Raw genomic sequence first — 21927 nt, forward strand, 5'->3', positions numbered from 1 at the left:
TTGGCAAATACACATAATGCTGGAATCCGGCGGTTCTCAACCCTAACGCTGCAATACAGATCCTTTAGTGTATGTTGACTCCCAACCATAAATTATTTCTTTTTTTAAACCTATCTATTTCTATGTATGCAGATGTATTATATGCAGGTATATCTGTCTGTATACTAGAAAAGTCATCTGATCCCATGAGACTACACTTATAGATGGCTGTGAGCCACCATGTGCTGGGAATTGAGCTCAGGACCTCTGAAAGAACAGCCAGTGTGCTCTTACCTGCTGAGCCATCTCTCCAGCCCCCATAAATTATTTCATCGATAATTTATAACTTTTTTGCTACTGTTATGAATTAAAATGTAAATATCTGATATGCAGGTTATCTGATGTGTTACCCACAGGTTGAAAAGTACTGTAGTCTAGTCAAAAAGGCCACATAGTATTTAATTGGGAATTGGAACTCTGCCTAGGGCTCTGGCAGGAATGTGTCAGAGGCTGTTCACCTGATGAGAGAGAAGGGGGTGGGGGTGGGGGGACGGGAGGGAGTAAGTCCTGAGACAAGATGCGGCTGTGCCTGAGGACCTACCGCTAGTGACCTTCTACAATTTCCAAACCCTCTCACATCAGACACCCAGATCAGTCCATCAGCTGAGGACCAAGTGTTCAGTGTGTGAGGACAGTTCGTGTCTGAACCTGTGTCTACCAGGTTGCAGCTGTGACCCTGTGCCACACATTCCAGCCCCTGCTGTGGTGTTGACCCTCTTCCATGCGTACCCCCCTCCCCCCTCTGTCCCCCCCTCCCCCGCTCCGCCCCATCTGTTGCTGGAACCATTCGTTTTGCTTCTTCGTTTTCTGTTCTTGTTATTGAGACTCGATCTTGCTGTATGGCTGCGGCTGGACTCACATGGGTGGCAATCCTCCTGCATCGGTCTCCTCAGTCCTGGAATTGCAGCCTGGCAGTAGCATCTCCTTCTGCTTCCCTTGCCTTGGGATATTCTGTGCATTCACCATGGAGCCCTGCTTCCTGGAACGCTTAGCAACCCACCGAGCATGCATCTCAGGTGACCAGGAAGCAGACACTAGCATATCATAGACGTCAGCATAGTATCAACTTGGGCACCTGAACAGTTTATTGGGGCTTCTGTTCCCCCAGCTGCTTGCAGGCGCCCACACACCTGGTGTCTCACCCTCTGCTTCTTGGACTGGAGTTTTAATTCAAGTTCTGAGGCTGACCCTGGGATGTCGCCGTGAGTCCTGACACTGAGTTCAGAGCTCGGGTAACTGGGTAGGCTCTGAGAGGAAACTCAGGCCCAGTCTTGGCTTCCTCAGCTTTGATCTTTGGGGTCAGGCTTTTGCATGGCTTCCCCTTTGTTATCCACCCTTTTGTCTCCACCTCCCATCTCCCTGTGCAAATTCGAAGTGTCCTGTGACCGCCCAGCAACCTGTGAAGTGTTGGTGACTTCACTTTGATCAGAGCCCCTTGCTGCTTGAAGGAGCCGCCATGGTCCATGACACACACACCCCGCGTTCCTAGAGAAAGGAAGTGCACTTAGGAGAGGAAGCAGCCGCAGAGTTGGGAAACCTGATCAGGGACCTGTAGGCATCGCTCTGAGGCCTTTTCCTGTCCTCGCCAGCCTTTGTTTCTTCCTGGCATCTCTCTTCCTTCTGAGATGTGTGAGTTTAATCATTGGCTCCTTTTACCTGAAGCCCGCAGATGCAGAGGCGGTTTGAGCAGCTGTTGGCTGAGCGTTTCCTGGCTGTGTGCCACCGGTGCCCTCCTGTTAGAAGTTCCTTTGCCTCCCCCCCCCCTCCCCTTCATCTGGAAAGCCCGCCATTGCCCGGGCAGTAACGTCTCCTCCCGTTTTCCTCCAAAGACAGCCCTGCCCCATTCCCATGCTGGGCATCAGCGCAGTGTTTGTCTAATGTTTCCAAATGATCAGGGTTTTACGTATTTTTATTTATTTATTTTCTTCTTTTTCTCATGTATAAGTGGTGTGTATGTGTGTGTGTGTGTGTGTGTGTGTGTGTGTGTGTGTGTGTGTTTGGTGCTTGCATGCACAAGTGCATGCATATGTGTGTGCATGTACTTGTAGTTTAAACATTTTTGTTTTTGAAGACAAGGTCTTATTCTGTAACCCAAATAAGCCTTGAACTCAGGGCAATCCCCCTGCCCCAGTGTCCTAAGAATTGGGATTGCAAATGTGAGCATTCACATCCCACTAGGATGTCAGTTTGTTGTTAGCTTTTTTTGTTTGTTTTTTTGAGACAGGATCTCTCTGTGTAGACTTGGCTGTCCTGGACTCGCTTTGTAGACCAGGCTGGCCTCAAACTCAAAGAGATCTGCCTGCCTCTGCCTCCCGAGTGCTGGGAGTAAAGGCATGAGCTACCATGCCCAGCTGGATGTCAGTTTTAAAATATGAAATTCTACAGAACACGGCTCAGCTGGGACCTTCTGGGTGCAGCGTATGTGTGGGCTGTGTGTGAGGAGGGGAGGGAGGCTCCGAGTTTGCCTAAAAGGAGACTCGTGGGTTTCTGTTTCTGCACATGCTCGATCAGCCGCTGACCGAAGAGCCCTGCGCTTACACTGACCTAAGTCTTCTCACGGTGCCTGTTCACCGTGGTGGCTTCTGCTGCTTCTTCTTCTGCTTCTTCCTCCTTCCTTTTGATTTTTAAGACAGGGTTTTTCTGTGTAGCCTTGCTGTCCTGGACCAAGCTGGCCTCAAACTCACAGTGATCCACCTGCCTCTGCCTCCCCAAGAGCTGGGATTACAGGCGTGTGCCACCACTCCCTGCTGCCTAGTCACTTCTTTTTTGCTGTTTCTCTAAGGAGAATTCAGTTCAGTTGAAATTCTAAGAATACTAAGGAGTAAAATGTCATAGCCGGACGTGGTGGCGCACGCCTTTAATCCCTGCACTTGGAAGACAGAGGCACATGGATCACTGTGAGTTTGAGGCCAAAAGAGTCCAGGACAACCAAGACTGTTTATACAGAGGGAAAAAAATAAAAATAAAAGAAACAACAACAACAGCAACAACAACAACAAAATTTCATGTGGTCAATTGAGTCTTGGAGGGCCAGAAACCATCGAAACACCCCACTCTTCCCTTTCTGCACCCGGGCTTTGTGCTGTGGGAAATGGCTCCGAGGACCCCACGCTCTGGGCTGATCAGAGCAGCCTGTGTGGACCTGGCTCGTTAAGGTGTCTCCCCGATAAATTTCCCTGGCAGCTTCCAGGTGGGAGATCTTATCAGTCCAGAGAAGAGCAGTGGCCTCAGGTCAGACCCCAGGGTCCAGAGTTCTCCTACTGACTGACTACACTGCCCTGAAAGAGTGCGGAAACCAGCCAACCGGCTTTATGCTTCTCGCAGAGATTGGTGTGAGGGGTTGCAGAGCAGGCCACAACAGTTTGCAGCTGCAGCTCCAGGGAGAGCTGACGCCCTCTTGTGGTCCCTGCAGGCAGGGATTTTACATGTCATAAAATGTATCCTTCTAATGTATATAGTTCAGTTAAATAGTTTCTGTTGCATCCCCAACATTTCAGTTATCACCCCAGCTAACCTGGGAAGCCTTCTCACCTCAGAACTGTTCCCACCAGCTGTCACCACCCAGGCGCATCACTAACTCTCACCTGTGCTCCGACTGTGCAGCTGCCTCTTTTAGATACACTGCCTACATAGGATCATGTGTGACCTTTAGTTATTGGCATCTGTCCTGGCTAGCTTGTATGTCAGTTTGGCACAGGCTTAGTGTTACCCAAGAGGAGGGAACATTGATTGGGAAAATGCCTCCATACTACTGGGCTGTAGGGCAGTTTCTTCATCAGAGATTGATGAGAAAGGGCCCGACTGATTGCGGGTGCTGCCACCTGTGCAGGAGGCCCCGGGCTCTGTAAGAAAGCCATGGGGAGCAAGCCAGGGAGCAGCACCCCTCCACGGCCTCTGCACCAGCTCCCGCCAACAGTCTCCTGCCCTGTTGAAGTTCCTGTCCTGACTTCCTTCGGTGAGGAGCTGTGATGCGGAAGAGGCAGCCAGACAAACCCTTTCCTCCTCACCTTGGTTCTGGTCACAGTGTTTTGTCACAGCAATAAAAACCCTGGCTGAGAAAGCATCTTTTAAGCTATTCATGCTTTGTCTATGATTGTAATGTATTGGTAATTCATTAATTTTTAGTGGCTGCTTAATAGTCTGTTTATGGATATGTATTTTTTATGTAGTTGTCTATTGTCCGTCATTGTTTGGTGGGTGGCCTGGGTTCCACTTCCTGAGGGTCATTCCACGCGCTCTTTTCTTCTGGGCGAGAACAGTTGGACCTTGAGATCAAACACCTTGTTTCTTGCTCAGAGGGGAGCATAGAGCGCTCAGGGTGAGGCCTGTGTGATAGGCAAGGTTCCCAGTCTCACCGTGAGGTAGGGGTGTGTGTGTGTGTGTGTGTGTGTGTGTGTGTGTGTGTGTGTGTGTGTGTTGGAAATGAGTTTTCCACTGGGTGTTACAGTTAGCTCTTTTAGAACAAAATTGCTGGTGGCCTGTGGTGATACCACAGTGGTACAGCCCATTGGTTAAGTGGCTGTGCAGGCAGCCGCCTGAAACCAGCTGGAAGGCAGGTCTGGAGGGTGGCGGGGGCATAGGCCAGCTGGTACCTCAGTAGCAGTCAAGCCCTCGGTGTCCGGTGGTGACCCTTCCCCAGAATAAATGGTGTCTCAGACAGTCGTGGTGGAGAAATGGTGTGAGCTTGAGAGAGACAGAGAGAGAGTGGGGATGGGAGGAGTAGGGGGGAGGGGGAGGGAGAGAATTTATTTCATGAATCAGAGACAGTTATAGACCTTGGGCAGTGGGAGGAGTTTTGGCAGGGTATGCGTTTGATTCGCTAGGGCCAGATCTACATGTTACAAAACAGCCCTACATTAAGAGGGGGCACCAAAGTATTCTGTGGGTCAGGGAAGAACTCCAGAAAACGTCAACGGTTGAAAGCCTTACTTCATTATTTGTTGTTTTGTTTTATCAGAAAAGATTTTTATTACTTGTTTAAGTGTGTGTTTCTGACCAGCTGAGGGAGTTGGGTCCTCAGAAGCAGCAGGCAGCACTCATAGGCCCTGAGCCGCCCTGTCACACGCACATCCCGCCCCCCCTGCCCCCCTCCCCCCGCCATGGCGGCACAGGCGCCCCCCCTGCTCCCCCCTCCCCCTCTGCTCCCCCCCTGCCATGGCGGCTCAGGCGCCCCCCTGCTCCCCCCTCCCCCTCTGCTCCCCCCCATGGCAGCTCAGGTACCCCCCCTGCCCCCCTCCCGCTCTGCTCCCCCCCCCATGGCGGCACAGGCTCTCTAATCCCATTGCCACACAGGCCTGAGGTGATGGTAAATGCTCTCATGTTTCCTACTTTACAAAGAGGATGATGAGCAGTGCAGACGTTCGCCCAGGGCCGGGGAGCAGCGGTGGTGGTGAGTGGAGCTCAGTCTGGACTCTGCAGCCAGGCTTCCTGCTCAGCTGGGTCCTCTCCTTCACTGGGACACCTCGGAGATTGCGTGTCTTCGCGTCTTCGTCTCCTGGTGTGAAATATTTTGGTACAAAACTGGAAGGCTTAAAAGCTGTTTTTTTCCTTCTTGTGTGTCTCTCGCCCTCTGGTGGTGAGATTTTGAACTGCGTGTGACCTGTGTGTTTGGTTTCCTGGAATGTAACAGTAGGGAGTTGCACCCTGGCAGTGGGGGGTCCGGTGTGCTCACAGGTGCGTCTTTGCAGCCGCCCCAACTGCACTTGGAAATAGCTGATGAACGGGTTTCCTTTGCATTTCTGGGCGTTACGGACGCTCCTGCCAGTCTCTGTCACAAAAGGGCAGCTAGGTTCACCTGGGTCTGGAGCCTGCCCTTTCACCTTAGTGCCCTAACGCAGTTGGAGCTTTAGTGACCTCTGTTTATTTCTAAATTGCATTTGTTTTTATTTTTTACTGTGTTTTAAATTTAACTTTATGTTATGGGTGTTTTGCTTGCATGTATGTCTGTGCAGCACATGGGTATGGCACCCGTGAGGGCTGGCAGTGGGCGCTCCATTTCCTAGGAGTGGAGTTGGGTGTGAGTCACCTGCAGGGAACTGAACCCAGGTCCTCTGGAAAAGTGGCAAGTGTACTTAACCGTGGAGCCGTCTCTCCACTCCTCTGTTTTGACGTTTGAGGCAGGGTCTCACTGCATGGCTTATGTTGGCTTTGAACTTGGGATCCTCAGGCCTTGGCCTGGCTGGTGCCACTGGCCTAAGAGGCATGTGCTCCTCACCAGGCACAGGTCCAGCCGCATTCAGTGACAGTTCTGGTCAGTGCTTTGTAATACGTCATCTTGTTAGGTCAGAATTGAAATGTCTGAGCCCAAACATCCTTGCTCCCGATCAAAGGCTGTATGCAGTAACCTGCTGGACACCATCTGTCTGTCTGTCTGTCTGTCTGTACCCTGTAAGCCTGCTGGATACCGCCTGTGACTGTAACCTAGTGTTGAGGAGCCTGGGGCTAAAGTATTGGGTCCGGCCATTTCCGAGACGGAAGTCTGAGCTTCGCTTTCTCCCTCACCCACTCTTTCTCAGCCTGTAAAATGGTCGGACTGCTGTTTGACATTAGCCTGTCGACCTGGGGATCCCCACCAGTTAATTGCTAAAGCAAGCGTGGACAACTTCAGCAAGCTCGGGGTGGCGTTCATGGAGGACAGGCTGCAGATGGACAATGGACTGGTAGCCCAGAAGATCGTCTGTAAGTAACTTTAGAAAAGTTTCCATGCCCTGGGGGCGGGGTGGGGTGGGATGCCACAGCGATTCTCCAGTGGGCTGCCGCCTCTTCCTGCTGCCATGACTTTCAGTTCTAGCCAAGAGGTCGGCTCTCACTGTACAAGTGCACACTCAAGGGGTGTGGGGGGTCGAGGTGGACAGGAAGTACGTTTGGCCCGTTGGATTTCTGTCAGTAGTCTTGACTAACGATCTCTCCCGTTCGCGCTCTAGCAGTTCACTTAAAGGATCCTGCTCTGAAGGAACTTAGCAAGGCCTCCGACAGGCGAGCTCAAGCCTTACCACCGAACCCAGAACCTTCCCGCGAGGGTGCCATGGAGCATGCTGGCCAAGGTGACTGGAAGGCTGCTGGAGAAGGCTCTCCCCCACTGAAGACTGGCTGCGCCTCTGCCAGCAAGTGTGCTGCAGGTGGGGATGCAGGACAGAGCTGCGCCGAGCACCATCCGCTCCACCTGGCCAGTTGCCACGAGTGTTTGGAACTTGAGAACAGCACCATTGAGTCAGTGAGGTTTGCGTCAGCGGAGGACATCCCAGATCTCCCCTACGACCACAGCAGCGGTGCGGATGGTGTCACGGGCGAACCGGGCCCTGGACGGAGAGAGAGGAGAGTCAACATTTCGGGAAAGGCGCCCAACATCCTGCTGTACGTGGGCTCCAGTTCCGAGGAGGCCCTGGGCCGGCTCCAGCAGGTGCGGTCTGTCCTGGGCGACTGTGTGGACACTGACAGCTACACCCTCTACCACCTGCAGGAAGACAGCGCCCTGAGGGACCCGTGGGCCGACAACTGCACGCTGCTGGTCATTGCCAGCTGGGAGCCTGTCCCCGAAGACACACAGCAGAAGTTCATGGCCTACCTTTCTCAGGGAGGGAAGGTGCTGGGCCTGTCGTCCTCCTTCACGCTCGGTGACTTTCGGGTGACAAGTAGGGACGTGCCACAGAACACAGCCCAGAACTTGGTTTTCTCAAAGGCTGATGGGAGTGAGGTTCAGCTCAGTGTCCTGAGCAGCGGCCATGTTTATGAGCATGGCTTGAGCCTGGGCAGGGTCCAGGGCCACCTAGAGAACGAGGACAAGGACACGGTGATTGTGCACGTGCCTTTCGGCGTCCGAGGAGGGGAAGCCGTTCTCTGCCAGGTACTGGGGAGCTGCTGATACGAAGCTTCTTGGGCATGTTTGGGACAGCGCGCTCTTTATGGCTTGATGAGCCCGGGAGCAGCTGGGTCAGCGGCACAGAAGGAACGGGCTTGCCTCACTGACGGGAGGGCCTGAGTGTGCTTCCCCAGAGCCCACATGAAAACAGGCGTGGCGGGTGGGCTTGTAATCCCGGTGGCAGGGAAGGGGAGATGCCTGGGGCTTGCTGGACAGCCAGTGAGAGGCTCTGTCTCAAAAGCCAGGGTGGGCAGCAGCCAGGAACAGCACCGTGGCCTCTGCTCATAAGCTTGTGTGTTCTTGTGCGCGCACACACAGGAACTTAAGTGCTAGTACTTAGTCACACTCCTGGCTGGTTTCTGCTGGGAGCAGGCACAGTTGAGGGCTTTGATGAATACCCTGATCAATCAAATTGCATGTGATCGAGGAGCCAAGACAGGAAGTGGCAAGGTTAGGTAAACCTTCCGGTTAGCCGAGGGTTAGCCAGAAAATTCTTTCTTGTTTTTATCATTACTGGTGACAATCTTCCTAAAATATGTTAATTTATTTATTTTTGCCCCCAAACATACCCCTGTTAATGTCATCAAGCCCTGTTTAACGCAGGAAGGTCAAAGGCATAGGGTTAGCTATGTCACAGCAGCACCTGCCATGGTCAGTGACACTTATGACGTATTTAGTGTTGGACACATCATCACAGCCTCTGTTCTTCTCTTATGATTTGTTATATTTAAAACCCAGGTGCTCAGGGCTGGAGAGATGGCTCAGCAGTTACCAGAAGGCCTGGGCTTGATTCCCAGCACCCACATGGTGGCTCACAGCTGTCTGTGGCTCCATCTCCAGGGGACTGGCCTTCACCTTGCTGGTCTCCACGGGCACTGCATGCACACACATACACACAGGCGTGCAAATATGCATACAGACATAATAAATCTCTCTTTGCTTCTGTCTCTGCACATACGCACATGCCGTGGCCAGAGGCCAGCTATGGACATGGTCCTTGCTGTCTGCCTTGTTTGACAGGGTCGCTCGTTCACTCTGCCAGTGCTAGGTTACCTGGGCAACGGCTTCTGGGGCATTCTCCTGTCTCTACCTCCCATCTCTCTTTAGGAGTTCTGGCATTACAGATGCATGCTGCTGAAGCTGGGTTTTGTGGGTACCGGGACTCAGGTCTGCACACTCACACAGCCCTCACTCACCCCCGAGCCTGCACACTCACACGGCCCTCACTCACCCCCAAGCCTGCACACTTACACGGCCCTCACTCACCCCTGAGCCTGCACACTCACACGGCCCTCACTCACCCCCGAGCCTGCACACTTACACGGCCCTCACTCACCCCTGAGCCTGCACACTCACACGGCCCTCACTCACCCCTGAGCCTGTACACTCACACGGCCCTCACTCACCCCCGAGCCTGCACACTTACACGGCCCTCACTCACCCCTGAGCCTGCACACTTACACGGCCCTCACTCACCCCCGAGCTCTCCCCTGCTCTTGTTTCTTTGTTCTAACACCCTTTTTTGTTAAGACGATGCTTAGGCAGGGATGCTCAGAAGGCAGTGGGACAGATGTTCATACACAGAGCCAGCAAGTTTCCTGTGGGGCTGCAGACCACATGGGTTAGTTTCGGGGGGCCCAATAAATGCTCCTCTTATCTTTCTCTCTGCAAATATGGTAACTATAGCAACCACACATTCTCAAAAAATCCACTTGAAAACCCCACTTCCTGGAGCCATATTTCAATTTTGAAGACTTTTTTTCTCTCACTTCTGTGCACAGACCTGTACTAGAAAATTGATTCGGCACGTTGCAACCCATTTCTCTGAGTTCCGTGACACATCTGCCCGTTGCACCATTTAAATTGACCCCAATACTATCATAAAATTTGATACCTCACTATGTTGCCCTAGGTTCACAAATCAGAGCCCGAGGATTAGAACGTCATCTTTGCTTCTCAGTGACCTCCAGCCTTCAGGGTGGCAGGGCCACCATTTCCTCCGCAGCCTCGGCTGCCGCCGCCGCCGCCTCACGGAGGCCGGCGACTCTCATGCCGGTCTGCTTAGTCTCCTCCTCCTCTGTTCCATTTCACAGCCTTCATCTTGGCTATAAACCTTGTCATGATGTGACCCAGTCAGGGAGAGCGAAGGGCTTTAAGGGCAGAGCCCCACTGCCCGCCGGGCGCGGCACCCCAGCTTTTTCAGTCACTGTAACAAGAAAAAACGACGAGCTGGTGACGTGCACACAGTGTTATGAAGATCACATTCACTGGGAAAAATGTAAAACTGAGAATTAAGGTTGATATTTGATTATCAGACGGGTCAGGATTTTGTCATGAAGTTGCCCAAATACAGCTTGAAGGTGAAATTGAAAAAAATTTCATGTGCTTCACCGGCTTAGCTCAGGGAAGAAGTTTCAAGCAGAGCTGTTCAGTGCTTGATATTTGGGCCAGATGAAACTTTGTGGTGAGGTGTGCTCACATAAACCGTAGGCACAGCAGCATCCTTGGTCTCTGCGCAGTGGATGCCAGCCACTCGCTCTGCATTTGTTGCTGGGGACAGTTTTCTTCTGTCTTTCAGTCCAGTTGAGAAGCCTTAGCCTTAGAAGGGCCAGGTCATGGATCTAGTCCCGTCACCAGCATTGTAAGCCAATGGCTGTGAGACTCCTGTCAGGATTACAGAGGACCAGGCGACAGGGCACGACGTCCTCCTGGTGTCTGGTGTGCTGTTCTGGGGCCTCATGCACCTATGCACACTAAGCAAGTCCTGACCCCTCCATAACCGGGGCCCCCCCCTCCCCCCGCCCCCAGCCCAGCTGTAAGAGCACTTCCCCAGCGTTGGTTGTGCCCTCTCTGGGCCTGGAGGCCTATCGCAGCGTGATGGGAGCCTTTTCCCTCTGCATCTCTCTCACGAGCACATCAGCTGAGCACACGTCAGTGCGCCTGCTCCTTGCGTGCACACCGTCCATCGAGGCCACGTGCACTCAGCCCTGTGCTTCCCTCTGTCCTGTGAGCTCCTGCAGGAGCACCGCTTTTGTTCTTTGTTTTTTGTTTTTTTTTGAGACAGGGTTTCTCTGTGTAGCCTTGGCTGCCCTGTACTCACTCTGTAGACCAGGCTGACCTCGAACTCAGAGTTCCACCTGCCTCTGCCTCCCGAGTGCTGGGATTAAAGGTAGCACCACCACTACCACCCGGATTTTTGCTCATTTTATTTGTGCCTCTTGTACAGGTTAGCCTCCAGGGCAAATATGTGCTCCAGTGGGTGAAGTGGCCCTTGACTAGGAGGTGGCTCCTTGCTGGCACTCCTTTTTTCCTCTGTCCTCCTTAAGGGCTCTCTGAGGGGCAGGCCCACCTGCTGACCACTGACCACTGTTCCCCAGCTTGTTCGGATTGGCCCCAGAGTGGGCACTGTGGTTGTCACGTTGGCCTTGGTTACAGCTTAGGTGAGAACTGCATGACTGAAAGAGCAGGAGGTTGGCCCGTGCTTCCCGAGCCTTCCAGTGTTCCTGCTGGAAAACCAGTAGACAAAACTAACATAAAACTAGACACAGGGCATTGTGCTACCACCGAGTGTCCTGGCACCTGCAGACTCTGACGCCCAGTTAAAGTCTGCCCCCCAGGGGAGCTGGACGTTCCAGTGTGTTCCTTCATCCTACCATGGATGCTGATGGAGAATGCGTGTACTTATAACCTTCACTCAGTTGCTCGGTCTGCAGTGTGCATCCTAGATCACACTTAAACAGCTGACGACATGCAGGAAGCCCCACGTGTATAGTTGGCTCAGGTGCAGGGGCATCGGGAAGGCCCTCTGACTGGAAGTCCAGCCTGCCCACCTGCAGGCCTGCAGTCTCCAAATGACTCTGCTCTTCTGACTGCAAGGCAGAGCAGAAGGTTCCAGCCCAGCGTGGCCCGGCCTGGCTTGTCATGCCTCCCTAGGCTCCATAGTGTTGCCGGGTTCTCAGCATAATTTTAGTCCAGTTTACCAAGGACGTGCAGTGGGTTGATGATAAAAGTCATGACATGGAAAGAGTCTGGCGACCGTCCAAGGCACTGGTCGGTCCCACCATGGCTTTTGAGCTGGGAAGCCACTATTTTATGTGGCCCATTCTAATCTTCACCATTTTCTTTCTTGACATCACTTTCTAGATGTCAGGCTCAGCGTTGACGGGGTATTGATAAGAAGAAAAGCCACGTTGAGATTTTCATCAAACTCGCTTACGGAAACTGTTTCTCTGATGCAGGCGGCCTCTCTCTACCTGCTGTCGTCCTGTCTCTCCTCAGGTGCATCTGGAACTCCCTCCAAGTGCTTCTGTGGTGCAAACCCAGGAAGACTTCAATGCGCTCAAATCCAGCAACATGAGAAGACACGAAGTCCTTAAGGAGATCCTGACTACCCTTGGCCTGAGCTGCGATGTACGACAGGTTCCTGCCCTAACACCGCTGTACTTACTGCCGGCCACCGAGGTGAGCGCACTCACGGGGAATCGCATGCTTGAGGTAGACCCCCCTCGAAACCACGGCCCCTTCGCTTTTCTGTCATGACCGTTTTCAGCCTTGATTTCTCTTTGGATTTTAGGTTTGGAAACCAAATTGATGGCAGTATCTTTAGTGTGTGTGTGTGTGTGTGTGTGTGTGTGTGTGTGTGTGTGTGTGTGTAAAATAGAGGTGACTGTGCAGTTAGGAGGTGTGAGCTCTGCAGTCTGTCGTCCTTTTATAGGGGAGTAGAACTTGGTGTTATGCATCTCTGCATGTGTGGTCCTGTATCTGTGAATACTTTGAAAAGGTAAAGATCCTGTGCTGGGCCAGGGAGACCGCTCAGTTGGTAAAGAGCAAGTGTGAGGACCGGGTGTGAATTCCCAAGAACCTGTGTGAAGCTGGGCGCAGCAGCGCGCTCCTGTGATGTGAGGGCGAGATGGGAGGGCCCGGAAGCTCCTGGGCCAGCCTGGCAGCACGGTGATGGCAGCCGACCCTGTCGCACGAGGCAGAAGGGCAAGAGCAAAGAGCAGTGCCCGAATCTGCCCTGACAGGCGTGCCATGGCGCGTGCTCTCCCTTGAACATGTGCATATGTAACACACCATACACGTGCAACACATGCACGTGTACATACACATCACACAGGCACACACAGCTGAAAACAGTCCGGCCTCTACTGAACGTACGCAGACTGTTTTCCTGTCATTACCTGAGCAATACACAGCACAGTGTAACAACTATTTGTGTAGCATTTGCAGGGCGTTGGGCGTTTCCAGTGTTCTGGAGATTGTCAAAGTCTGTAGTAGGATGTGCAGAGGCCACGTGCAAATGCTGAGCGTGCTGTATCTGCAGGAGGGCGTGCAGGAACCAGCCCCCGCGCATGCTCAGGTGGAACTGCTTTGGCGTCTGTGAGCAGCCGGGATCAAAACCAGTTGTTTTGATCTGGATTTTTCTCAGCAAATCTTTGTGTGGGAAAAATCACAACTTCTGTTTTCTATGTGCTCATGTCTGCTATGTTGTGCCAAGAAGGCTTTGGATTTCATGTCTGCCACTCACATCTAAGAGTGAAGACGTTTGGAAGGTGGTTGGGAGCTCCCCTCCGGCCTGCACTCGCTGCTGGTCCCTGTGGGATACCTGGTCTTGGGCAGGCTGCCAGGCTCTCCAGGTGTGTGTTCTCACTAATCCTTTCATGGTGACATGCTGTCAATTTCCTGTTCCTTGTGACAAATGATTTTGTGGAGCTCTTTCTCTTGTCAGCCAGCAACAGGCTGGTCGGTGGGGTTAGTGATTTTAACACACAGCAAAACCCACGGGGCCAGGAGACTCCACACACCTACCCCACCTGCTTTGTTGAAAAGAGGAAAATATACCATTCACTCCTGCTTTGTGGAAAGGGAGGCGCTGCCCCTGGGCAAGCTTAGTTTGTGGGGATCAGAGCTTTGCATCGCGTGGGTGCACTGTCCTGATTTGGACAGATGCAGACCCTTGGCGATCGTGTGAGGGCTGGAGGGACAGTATGTGTGAGCACTGTGCAGTTTGCAGGATGGTGCGGCCATCAGTGGGTTAGAGAACAGATGTGCTTAACGAGCTCCTGGTTCCGAGCCTAAGAAGACGGGAGGTAATGCTTTTAATCAACAAACTAATATCAACACAGGATGGTCTTTTTTCTTTTAAAAAACATTCTTTTATTACATTTTCACTACTAACGAGTTCTGTTTTGTTTTGAGGCATGTTTTTACTACCTCACACTGGCCTGGAATACACCATGCAGTAGAGGTCACATTTAAGCCTGCAGTGATCCCCCTGTCTCAGCTTCCTGAGTGCTAAGGTTATAGATGTGAGCCACCAAGCCCAGTTCTACAGTTTGCACTTTTTCTGATGTGCATTTCTGGGAATTGGTCATATAGCTTCTGTTTGTACCTTTATCTTAGCAATTCCAACACCAGTTACTTATCACTGTGTTTGTATTATTTTTTAAAATTTTATGTGCATTAGTGTTTTGCCTGTATGTGTATCTGTGTGAGGGTGTTGAATCCCCCGGAGCTGGAATTACAGGAAGTTGTAAGTTGTCGTGTGGGTTCTGGGAATTGAACCTGGGTCCCTGGAAGAACAGCCAGTGCTCTTAACCACTAAGCCATTTCTCCAGCCTCACTGTTCCATGTTCAGTTCATAGGGCAAAACTTATCAGTCTGACTTATGACTTATAAAAATACCAAATAGAGACGGTCCTCAGAACTGCAGGAACTTGTCTGTGTGGGCCAGGCACATGGTCCTTCAGTGGAGTGAGCGCAGCTGCCAGTCTCCTAGGCCGTACTTACGCCTTTGCCTGAGCATCGAGGGCTGCAGCCGGAGGTGAGAGCACGCATGTGCCTTTGACTGTGGCAGAGAAATGAAGAGGAAAGGTGGCCTCAGGTTGTCTCCCTGTGAGCAGCTGCCCGGCACGCTTGGTTGCTCAGGTGGATTCTTTAGAGTAAGCACAACTGAGGCTCTGTGTCACAGGGACACGGAAGAGAGGCTACGACTTCAGTCTTTCCATTCTCAGACTGTGGAGACTGCACCGCCGACAAGACCTTGGTACACAGCACTAGGACCTGAGGGCTCCCTCAGCATCTGCGTGAAAAGCTGGGTGCCATCATAGTCTGCCTCTGACTGTAGCCCGTGGGGAGCAGACAGGAGCCTCCCCCTGCAAGCTGACAGCTAGACAACCAAAATTTTCAGCTCTGGGCTCAGCAAGAGAGCCTGACTCAGTAAATAAAGTGGGGAACAGATGAAGAGGACCTCTGATGTCAGCCTCTGGCCTCTACACAGGTGCACATGTGTGCATACTCACACACACACACACACACACACACACACACACACACACACAGAGTCAATTTGGCTATAATTAATTAATATGAATACAGTGCTGTCTGCATGTACACCTGCATGCCAGAAGAGGGCACCAGATCTCATTTATAGATGGTTGTGAGGCCACCATGTGGTTGTGGGAATTGAACTCAGGACCTCTGGAAGAGCAGTCAGTGCTCTTAACCTCTGAGCTGTCTCTCCAGCCCCTGAATTTGGTTCTTTAAAATGTCCCATGGCAGCCAGTGGCAGTGGGGGTGGTGTTTTCCTAGTTAGGACCTGACTGGAGAAATACTAATTTACCCACTCGGGAACCATAGGATGAGATTCTTGAACAAGGTGAAAGCCAATATTTGCTCTTTTGTACAACATGCAAAGCTCCCCATTGAGGACCCGACTACGGACAGTCTTGGAAAGAGTGGTGTTCACAAATGCTCCCTCCTTATTCTGGGTCCTGGGTCTAATTCCTGGCTGCCTTGATGCTGCCTCTGAGGACTGCCTCTGCCTCCCAGTTGCTTGATTCTGATTGAGTTCCGTTTTATGTTGAGAATTGAGGGAAGTGAACGCACATGCGTGGTTGTGGTGCGTGGTTTCCATTGCGTGATGTTCCTCAACACTCTGGAATGCCTTGGATATGCTTTAGAGGTTGAGGTCAAAGGTCAGAGTTTTCTTTCGTAGTATTGACCAAGTATTGTGTTTTCTTGGAGCAAAATGCTCCAAACAGTTATTATGAGAATGAATTTGAAAATGGAAACAGAAAGGGATTTTTTTTTTTTGTGGGCAGCCAGAAGATTCTTCTTGCCCCTGTCCTGAAGCTGAGACCTTCCAGTCAGCTAGCCCCTGTGCCGTTAGCTCAGCATATCAGCCAGCGAGGCTAGGAATGGGGTTGTGTTGTGTTTGCTTTCCTTCCTGAATCTCTGCGTAGTAGGTCTCATTGACCTCTTTTGGATGAGACATATATAAGGGAGGTCTTGTTATTTTCCATCTGCTGGACCCGCCACCTGCCCTGTACACTTAGGAGTTTGGGCAGACTTCTGGCTTTTTGTAAAGAGCACTGCTCGTGGCAATCCATGCTTTCACCACACGGTGTCGCTGCTGAGCTAGGCTGCCTGTGCTACAGACTCCTTTACAGTTTACAGAACTGTAAAGTAGTTCAGAAATTTAATTTATTCACCCTATATAAGTGTCAAACAGCGTAATTTTTGATGTTTTCTATTATATTGGTGGTGCTTTCTTTTGGGTCTGTAGAAATTATTTCAATGCCACAGTTCATAAAATTTATCTGTTCACTCAACATTTATTCAGTACTAAGTCCCCTTCTAGTACAGGACGTGAAAGAACAAAATAAATAGAGAAATTACCTAAATACCTTCACTGCACAGCAGCTGTGTTTACTCAGTTTGGAGCTCTGACTCTGCTCTTGACGGCAAGAAGCCGGGAAGATTTATGGCGTCCCCCTCCCCCACGGCTCTGTGTCACTGTGATAGGAAGAGACACATAAAGAACCGTGGCCCTCGGGGTTGATGAGGGGTGCGCTCTGAGCGCTCCCTCCATACGCCAAGACCAGCCCCGAACTCTCCCAGCAAGCCCCACCACAGGGCCCCGTGAGTGTGAAGGGATAACAAGCAAGGCTCTGCGGAGGGGCAGGCTCCCGTGGCCAAGCCCGCCGTCCGCTCTGACAAGGGTCTTTCCGTTTGATCCGTCCTCCCAGGGAAGGGTGGAAGTTCGAGCCTCAGCGGAGGTCAGTATGTTGAGAACCACCAACACTGTGTGCCACATAGCTGGGTCCACTGAAACAAGACTGGAAGAGTTATGGTGCGTGAACACACATGCACATGTACGCGCAAACACACACATAGACACACATGCACACACACACTTCAATATACAAACATCCACATACACACATGTACACACCACACACACACACACAGGTGGTAGGTTTAAGGTAATTTTAATAATGTTTTAAAGTTTTCTTTTTACTTTTCAAGCTACCTATGATGCATGTGTGTTACTTTTATAAAGAGCTGAACCAGTTGTTAGTAGCTAAATACCGCCCTGGTGTGTGTCACCGGCGTTGGGAAGCATCCTGCTCGTGTCTAGACCCTGCGTGCTCAGCGTCTTCTGTGGACACCGATACTTGGCTCACACTTGGCGTGTGCCTTAGGCCAGTGGTTCTCCCCGTGGGGCCGACCCTTCGCAGGGCTGCACATCTCGTGTTCTTATATCAGGTGTTTACGTTACCATTCGTACCCTCAGAATTATCGTTATGAGGTACAGCAGGATGGCTGTGCGGTGGCTGGGGTCCCGCGGCAGGAAGGCTGTATTAAAGTCTCAGCAGGGGGTGCAGTGTTGCCAGTGGGGTGTATCATTGTCATGGGCTGGGGTGTGGGTGCCTCACAGGCTTTTCACCTGTGTGGGTGACAGGAGTACAGCGTTACTGTGAGGTATGTTGTGGGGGGCACACACTTTTATAAGTAAAAGGTAAATATTTATTTTATATAAAAATACCATTTTATAAAAGAAGCAGGAGGTTTTTTGTTGTTGTTGTTTTTGTTTTTAAATGAAAGGCTGTCTGGTTTCTATTTCCTCCTACTCTCTGTCCGAGGAAGGGTGACAAGGAAGAAGGCCCACTGAAGTCTCGGGGTGCTCTTGTGGAATGACTCGGGGCAGCCAGGATTCTGAGCCAGCCCCCTCCCTCCCTCCCCATAAAGTCGCATGTCCGTGAGCCAGTGTCATGGTGATGTTCCCTGGGTGGCCAGAGGATGCAGAAGAGGGTGGACGCCTCCACCTCGAGCCAGGGGAGCTGCCGCTGCTTTGAGGGACCCAGGCTGTCTGCGGGTCTGTCCCAGCCTGGCTTCCCACTCCTGGGAGATGGCGTGCGTGCGGCTGGACTCGTGGCAGGGTCCTCGCAGGCCATCTGACTACTTGCCCTTGGGATCAAGATGTAGCCATAACAAGAAGCAACAACTGAGTTTGTTGATAGAGTTACTGGGCAGAGTCACGCAGTGTGTACGTGTGTGCTTTCGGTGGCACGAATAGTACATGCTTAAAGAAAAAAAATGGGCCATAATATTCCATTCTGATTCAACCTCAAATTACATACAAAAAACTCTTATTTCCTTCTTCAAAATCCAGGCATTGTTGTGGACTAGCTGCTGTTGGTAAAAATAATTTTTTAATATTTGTAGACATTTCAATAGACCCTTGGCAAGGCCTTTCTGCCTGGGAAATGCATTCTCGTAAATTCACTTTCAACTGTTTGCACTTAAGGTGTTTATTGTGGTGTTTTGATGCACAGCCATCATGAAGTAGGATTTCTTTTCTGGCTTTATGAGGAAACGCAGACTAAGTCATTCCTCACGGTCGTCACTTCTCTCTGCATTGGCCACTGCATTCAGCAAACATTTGAAAGCTAGTAAGGGCGAGCCACGTGCAGCTTGGGAGAAATGGTCGTTTCTTAGCTTTATGGCTTGCTCTTCGAGTAAATGAGTCTCCTTACACGCTTCACGGTCTCATCTGGGTCCTCTAATAGGCACAGTGCAGTGTGTGTGCATCTGTGTCTGTCTGTCCGTCCCCGCCTTGGGGACCTGAGCTTTCGTTTTTGCATATTTACTTAGGTGGGAATCAAACTGTTGTACTGCTGAACTGTGTCCAAGCCTGGAAGTTGGTTCTGTCTTCTTAATATTTAAAAACAAAATTGTGTGAGCAGGGAGTATATGCACGTGTGGGTACATCAGCCTGGGTGAGTGTGTGGGAGGCCTGAGTAACTGGTAGTGTCCTGTCTGTCCAGTCACTTCTCTAGTGATGATGATGGTCATGATGATGATGATGAGGAGGAGGATGAGGATGGACACAGGGTCTCTGGCTGAACACGACTCTCAGCATTTCAGCTGCACCTAACAAGCTCCATACATCCTCGTGGGTCCACCTCCCAGCAGTAGAGTTACTGGCTTGCCAATGCTCCCAGCATTTTTGTGGGTGCTTGTACAGCAAGCACTGTACACACAGATCTGTCTCTCCAAATTGTAAACTAGGTTTTTTAAAGCCTTCAGTACTTAGCGGTGTTGCTTTTTACATTTTAATTCTCCGTTGCCTGCAGCTTTCTCCAAACACAGGTTTGACACGGAACCCTCTCTTCCTCTTGCTTTTGGGCCTTGCTCTCAGTCTTGAGTAAGAGACAAACATGTAGCCTTACTCTAAAGTGCAGGTAAAGAAATGCTTTTTTGGAGATCCAAACTGGAGAGCAAGTCAGGGTCCCAGGTGCACCCAGTGGCTTCTGCCGTGCGCCTGCTGAGGTCTTGAGGCAGCTACTTTATAGAACACACAGCTGAGAGCAGCTGGCAGATTAAAGCCAACGTTTAAAAGCTTTTATAGCTACGGATGTTTTCAGCGTCTTTCATATACGTCTTTCTCTCCTTTCTTCTTTCTCCCCACACCGAAACTGGGAATTTTTTTGTTGTTCATTTTGACTCATTTCCTGTTATCAGATACAATACCCGTGTAAACGTGAAATGATCCTTCTTGACACTGAAGTGCAAAAGGCACAAAACACGGGGTGTTGTCCCCGGCCTCCTTTCTACACATTGTTTTTCTGAGGAGCCTTTGAGCTGCTGGGTGACCCGTCTTTGTGTATGAATCTTGTTCTTACAAGCAAGCCCCCAAGCTGCCTGGAGGGCCACACTTCAGGGCTCACGTCAAGGCAGGGAGGAAATGCTCGCGGGAGATGGAGGTACACACGGCTCCCGTTGCTTTCCAGCCTTGCTGAGTTTTGCTGGGATTTTGAGCTGTGTTTTTTTGCCGTGGGCTCTGGAGCGGGTGGTGGGGCCCCCACACTGCTCTGCAGTTCAGGGTTGCGCTGTGGCTGGGAAGGGCGGCTCTGGTTCCTTAGACTATTTATATCCACCGTTTATGCAGTCACAGATTTGTAGATGCGAAGCAGGCTCATTTGGAATAAAAAATCCTCCAAGAGCAAATGCTTTCTGTCTCTTACACCAGCTCCCTAATAGCTGCCATGTGTGAGCGGGTATGGATTGTGGTGCTGCCTCCCGGGAAGCCGACTGACGCTGTCTCTAGTAACTCTTGGAACATTCTTAAAAGCAGACTTTTGTCTCTCAGGACCAACAAACGCATCCCCGGGAGCCAGCCCACGCTGGCATTGGGTTGTGGGGCCACCATCAGAGGGGCTCGTGATCAGGTGCAGAGGTGAGACGTGGATACAAGGCGGCCAGCGGTGGGCACCGCGGTAAATGGCCAGGCCTCCAAACCCGCTTCTCGAGAACTGGCCTGGCCCTGCAGGACTCCACATCACTGCAGGAATGTGAGGTCTGGGACCTGATGGCCGCCTGACGTGTGTGTTTGTTAGAGCGGGTATCGTGTGTTCTTCCTGTCTATGCTAGTAACTTGGGGTTGTCGCTCCTAGAGTGGTGCCCCGTATCTTGGACAAACATGAGATTTCAAAACAGGCAGGCCAGCCTTGGAGCTGCGCCCGGGGGTGCTGGAGTCTCAGTGAGACCTCAGGGTGCTACAGTTTGACTAGGTCCTCTGGACACCCTTTTCTGGCTTCCGTGGGAAAGCAGGGGACTTTATCAAGGTCAGGCTGTCTGTCTGTCCACCATGCACTTCGCTGCCGACGAGAGCACACATTCTGGGCAGACCCTGGATGGCATGGCTTTCATGCGGGGTCAGTGTGTGCTGGGCGCTCGGTGTTCCTAGCACCATGCGCTAGGCTCCTGCTGGGGCGCGGGTAGTTCCTTTCTTAAAATGTTCTCAGCATTTGGGTTAATCATGTACTCAGAAGAAGGAGTGTTGGTACTTCATCCAGAGCTTACTCTGCACACGTCAGGACGCTGTGTGGCTTGCTGTAAGTGTATACAATTTTAACGTATCCCTGAAAGTGAATAAAAGAAAGAGGATATACCGGAGTGAAAGATTTCAGTGCCACATGAGACAGTTGTAGGGTTTAAACCTATTTTATCATCAGAGGAACATGGGTTTAGTAAGCGAGAACAGCTCAGCCTTTAGAAGGTTTGTTGTAATTGGCATATTAGTGGTGTTTAATGTTCTTATGTTAGCCATATGTATGCACATTTGTGTATTTAAATGGATGTCTCCTTTAGCTAAAACTGTAGTGAAAATAAGATTGCTGAGTGAGAGCCTCGCTTTGTGAAGCACGGTTTTCTCCTTGACCCCGAGAGTGAGGAGATGCCGGCTAGAATAAATGGGGATCTCCGCTACAGAGGGAGGCCACGCACGCATCTCCCTCTGTGTGTGTGTGTGTGTGTGTGTGTGTGTGTGTGTGTGTGTGTGTGTGTATGTGAAGCCCGGAGACTCATAGCGTAAGGTGTGTGTGTGTGTGTGTGTGTGTGTGTGTGTGTGTGTGTGTGTGTGTGTATGTGAAGCCTGGAGACTCATAGTGTAAGGGTGTGTGTGTGTGTGTGTGTGTGTGTCGTTCTCTCTTGTGGACGTTTGTCAGGGTAGAGAGGCGGGAAGGTAAGGGGTGGCTTGCTTTAGCTCAGGACATTTACAGTCTGAGGTACCACCTGCCACATCTGCAGTGACAGGAGAACAGTCACGCCGTGGGTCAGCACCACTAACTCTGAGGCTTCTTTGCGTCCTGGACTTTAAAAATATGAAATAAGCTTATATCCCACATGCAGATGAAAGTTTAGAAGATTAAAATGAAAAGTTATAATTTTAAGAATAAAACTTG

The 21927-nt window shown here is 51.1% G+C and overlaps 1 protein-coding gene across 1 annotated transcript in view; it reads left to right on the top strand.

The window, feature by feature from the left end:
* The window catches only part of HLCS (holocarboxylase synthetase), a 162902-nt gene that overhangs the window by 8704 nt on the left and 132271 nt on the right, over positions 1-21927 (top strand). Inside the window, exons 3-5 of the mRNA XM_084801053.1 lie at positions 6555-6717; positions 6963-7882; positions 12176-12358. Coding sequence (XP_084657179.1) covers positions 6555-6717; positions 6963-7882; positions 12176-12358 — 1266 coding nt within the window. The remainder of the gene's footprint in view (positions 1-6554; positions 6718-6962; positions 7883-12175; positions 12359-21927) is intronic.

The sequence above is a fragment of the Acomys minous genome, assembly GCF_964271855.1.
Source record: "Acomys minous genome assembly, chromosome: 11".
Lineage (NCBI taxonomy): Eukaryota > Metazoa > Chordata > Mammalia > Rodentia > Muridae > Acomys > Acomys minous.